A 4,612-nucleotide genomic window follows, 5' to 3' on the forward strand; every position below is an offset into this window, starting at 1 on the left:
TCCAAGGATGGTATAAAACCAGACCCTGCAAAGGTCAAAGCCATAAGTGAAATGCCACTACCAGAAGATAAAACTGGAGTGAAAAGACTATTTGGGATGGTAAATTTCCTAAGCCCATTCATCCCAAATATACCATAACAAGCCCACTGAGATCACTGCTAAAGAAAGATGTGCCATGGCATTAGTACCATGAACACACAGAAGCAGTGAACAAACTAAGAGAAATATTGAGCCAAAATCCTGTACTGAAACTGTTTGACTCAAAGAAGCCAGTGACAATCCAGTGCAATTCTTCAACAAACGGACTAGGGGCATGCTTGCTCCAGGACAACCAACCAATAGCATATATTCATCAAGATCTTTGACTGAGACAGAAGCAAACTATGCAAACATTGAGCGTGAACTCCTAGCTATAGAGTTTGCTGCAGAACAATTCCACCAATTCATTTTTGGAAGAGAAGTACTGGTGATCAGTGATTATAAACCATTAGAGACGATCTTGAGAAAACCATTGCATCAAACTTTGTCAAGAATCCAACTGATGATCTTACGACTACTCTGATACAAACTGGATGTTCAGTACAAACCCAGATCTCAGCTATACATTGCTGACACATTGAGCAGAGCCTCACCACCATTAACACATCAAGAGAGACAGGAAATTCCCCAGGAGGAAATACTGAGAATACACTGTACGACAGCCACAATGCCTGCCACAACAGAGAAACTCAAAGAAATCCAAAAAGAAACCAAGTCTGGCAAGATACTGAGAATGTCTTATAATGGGTGAAAAATGACTCATGGCCTCAACAGAAGAACATCAATGACAGAAATAAGACACTACTACAAACTCAGACAAAACATCCATGAGGAAAATGGAATGTTATTCTTCAATAACAGAATGGTCATACCTGAAACCATGAGGGAAGAAATGTTAACCAAACTGTACACAAGTCACCTTGGCATTGATAAAAGTAAGGCCAGAGCCAGAGAGAGCATTTATTGGCCAAGAATATGTACTGACATTGAAGAAAAGACAAAAAAATGTGAAATATGCGCTAGCAATCAACCACAAAATGCTAAGGAACCCATGATTCCTCACGATTCACCATTTATCCCTTAAGTCAAAGTAGCAGCAGACATTTTTGAATTTGGTGGAAAATCATAGCTTCTTGTGGTGGATTATTATTCAAAGTATCTTGAAGTAGCATACATGAACAACAAAACAGCACAGTCATTGATCAAGGCCTTAAAATCAATTTTTGGAAGACATGAGATACCACAGGTACTCTTTGCTGACAACATGCCTTTCTCCAGCTACAAGATGAAGGAATTTGCAACAAGCTGGAACTTCAAAATCAAAAGATTAAGTCCGAGGTATACGTAGTCAAATGGCCAAGGTGAATGTTTCGTCAACATTTTCAAAACAATGTTCAGGAAATGTACAGAAGAAGGATCTGATCCTAACCTAGCTCTACTCGGATACAGAAACACTCCTATCACAGGTTTGCCGTACTCTCCAGCCCAGCTGCTCATGGCCAGAAAATTGAACGACCTGGTACCAACGAATTCCAAGATGTTAAAATCACAACTACCTGTTGATGCTCCAAACTTGCTTCAGCAAAGAAAAATAGAGCAGAAAAAACACTACGATCGACACACAAAGAGTCATCCAGAACACCACGAGGGGGACGGTGTGCGAGCGCACACATGAAGATCCAATAATAGGGAAAAGGGAGTTGTCACCGGTATGAACCAAGCACTACTTCACAACAGAAGATGGTACAACATGGCGACGAAACTCCAGAGTCATCAATAAAAGCAAACACACTCCTGTTATCAATGAACCGTCTAGCTTTGATGAAGACAAACACCAGTCAGAGCAACAACCTCAAGGGGCACAAACCAACAAGCAATTAACCAATGTTACTCTACATTGCATCTAAAGAACCCAACGAACACAACACATCCTGCCAATAAAGAAGTATTGAAGCAGTAACAGAGAAGCATGGTACCACAAAAATTCAGATGATCTGTTTAATAGTTGAGAGTTAACATTGGATTTGCTTGCTAACAGCCACATTTATCTGTGTGAAAGTGAAAGCACTCTGGTATTTGAAGGCAGTCATTATTAAATTAAATCGTGGAATGATTTCTGATGAAAAGTTGGACTGGATAAGAATCCAGCTATTCTTTCCTATATATTTGAATACCGGTACACTCAGTGTCTACTGAATAGACGAGCAGTGGCACAAAGCCAGCATTGGGTCAGTAGATGTGCCGACTTATAAAAGTTTAAACATAACAGAAGTTGCAATAAAGTTCTGAAGGATAGAGCAGATTTCAATGTTCAATATGAGGATAATCAGCAGTAAAAAAATCACATGTAAAATTTCTTTAAAGAATCGACATCAAGCAGTGAATAAAAATGAGGTATTTGTCTCTAACAAAGGAGACTGCAGCTGTAGAGCAGCAACTGTAAGTGATATTTCAGTGCTTTAAAAATATTAGTACTCCTTATCAAAACGCATTGCTTTTAAATAAATTTCCCCTTGACAATATTAATACCATGCAAAAGTTTACATTAACTCAAAAACATGAGTCAAAAACATGAGGTTAATCTTTGCTCACATCATTTTGCTATTGTGAGCCACAATTTGGCTTGGTGTAATACTAATACCTATACATTATCAAATCAAAGGAATAGAGTTAGACAAGCACAAAATAAAAACTTGCAAATTAGCATTAATGTAAGGGTGGCTTCCACATTTGATTGTGGCCAAAAGCCTCACCCAGCCCAAGTTCAGAAAACCCAAAACAAACTGTGACATGGTTAGAGCTTAACACCAGTGAATTACTACACCGCCATTACTTTCACTTTCACATAAAATTAAACATGTTCGCATTCACATTATTCACATTTCCACCACATGTCAAAGAACAAATAAACGTACCCCAAAAACAAGGTTGGCACTTTTATCAAAAACATAGAAAATATTCAACAGCTGGTGTAGGCAGGACTGGTCAGAATAAGACTCGACCTCAACACAAATACCCAGTGGCCCAGTTCTCCTTATCCTGATCCCACCACAACCATCAGGAAACATAGATAGAATGCTGTCACTGTCACACCAAAACAGGATTTGACACTTCTGATTGTAATATATATGCCACTCATATGACACCATAAGCTCTCATACTACACCAAACTCTCCGGCACAGGAGAAGCAGGTTTTCTCCTTGGTTATTTGAACTTTATCCTCTGTACAGCCTTCTTTTATCAATTTGTTCAATGTTAGTAAGAATTTTATGGCACTTCCAACACAAATATGTCAAAAGAGTGCCGAAGATAAAATGTACTACTACACAACAACATACAAAGAAAAGAAGGAGCGATAAAGACGGCGGATGTTTGATAGGAAAGTAGGACCAAACCATACCAGAACACCTGCCAAACATCCCTCTTATACAGAAATGTGTTCATCAAGTGTCTGGTTCAGCAAAGTGTAGACTTAGTACATTCAACAATCTGGGGCCCACATATATATACAATCTTTTTGAGCCTTGTAGGTTGCCAAAACTTAACAAAAGCAAACCATTCAATTCTCTCTCACAGATGTGTGAAATAATCATGCAATCACTGATATTGCACCTTACAATCGAAAAACCCACATCCTCTCCCCTGCACACACTAAACTGACTGACGTAAACACAAGTATATCAGGATTAAGTAGTACTTCTTTTTGGTCTTGTACCCTCTTCAAAAAGAAGGCTCACTTGGCTTCAAAGTAACTTACCTGACCACCTGTTTCACTTTTTCCCCTCATCTTAGTTCCAGACAGAATACTGCTGCATGGCAGCATGTTATGAACATGCCACTATCATTTACAAGTTTCACATCTACCAACTGTCAGGCTGGCTTAGCATTTTGAAAACCAGCAAACTGAGTACAATAAGGTAAAGTACCTTTCAAAAAAACATAATTTGATGTGAAAAGGATTGAGAATGTTAGCCATTTATTTACAAGTAGCACTTGCTACAAAGTGTAACAAAAATAATGCATCTGTGTTACTAGCAATGATAGAGCAAATCAGGAAAATATAATCATCACTGGGAATAAATAAATAAACAAGGAAAGCCAGCAAAGGTGTCTCTCTCATTGTGAACAGGTCTTCTCGACATATTCTAGAGAAAAGCAGAGAACGCTCCAAACATCTCGCTGCGTATGTGCTCCCCTGTCGCAGAATCGGTGTAGTCCAGGCTGTCAATGTTCCACATGCCGACCCCACGCAGACCTTTCTGTTTTGCCAGTTTGCACTTCAGTGACAGACTGTGTGGGTCATCAAACTGCACCTGGTATGTTGTGCCATAAATCTCATCCTGATGTTCCCAGTTCGGAGAGTGAGGAAGAAATCAAAAGAAAAAGTATACATTTATTGTAGCTCCAAATAGAGGGGAGTATTGAGGTACAAATATAAAAAGATAGAGTGCCTTCTTTATTTTTTCTCACAAAAGATAAAAAATAATTAAGTATCTCAGAAAGCATCCTACCTAGGCTTGACAGGAAAAGATATGAAAAGAAAACAGAACTAAAAGCCACTGATTCCCTCCC

The 4,612-nt window shown here is 38.9% G+C and overlaps 1 protein-coding gene across 1 annotated transcript in view; it reads right to left on the reverse strand.

Annotated features, from left to right (window-relative positions):
- Positions 1 to 2,204: 2,204 nt before the first annotated feature.
- The window catches only part of LOC101848297 (di-N-acetylchitobiase), an 18,742-nt gene continuing 16,334 nt past the window's right edge, over positions 2,205 to 4,612 (reverse strand). The window contains exon 7 of the mRNA XM_005100776.3: positions 2,205 to 4,380. Coding sequence (XP_005100833.1) covers positions 4,186 to 4,380 — 195 coding nt within the window. The 3' untranslated portion in view covers positions 2,205 to 4,185. The remainder of the gene's footprint in view (positions 4,381 to 4,612) is intronic.

Source organism: Aplysia californica, unplaced genomic scaffold, assembly GCF_000002075.1.
Source record: "Aplysia californica isolate F4 #8 unplaced genomic scaffold, AplCal3.0 scaffold00260, whole genome shotgun sequence".
NCBI lineage: Eukaryota > Metazoa > Mollusca > Gastropoda > Aplysiida > Aplysiidae > Aplysia > Aplysia californica.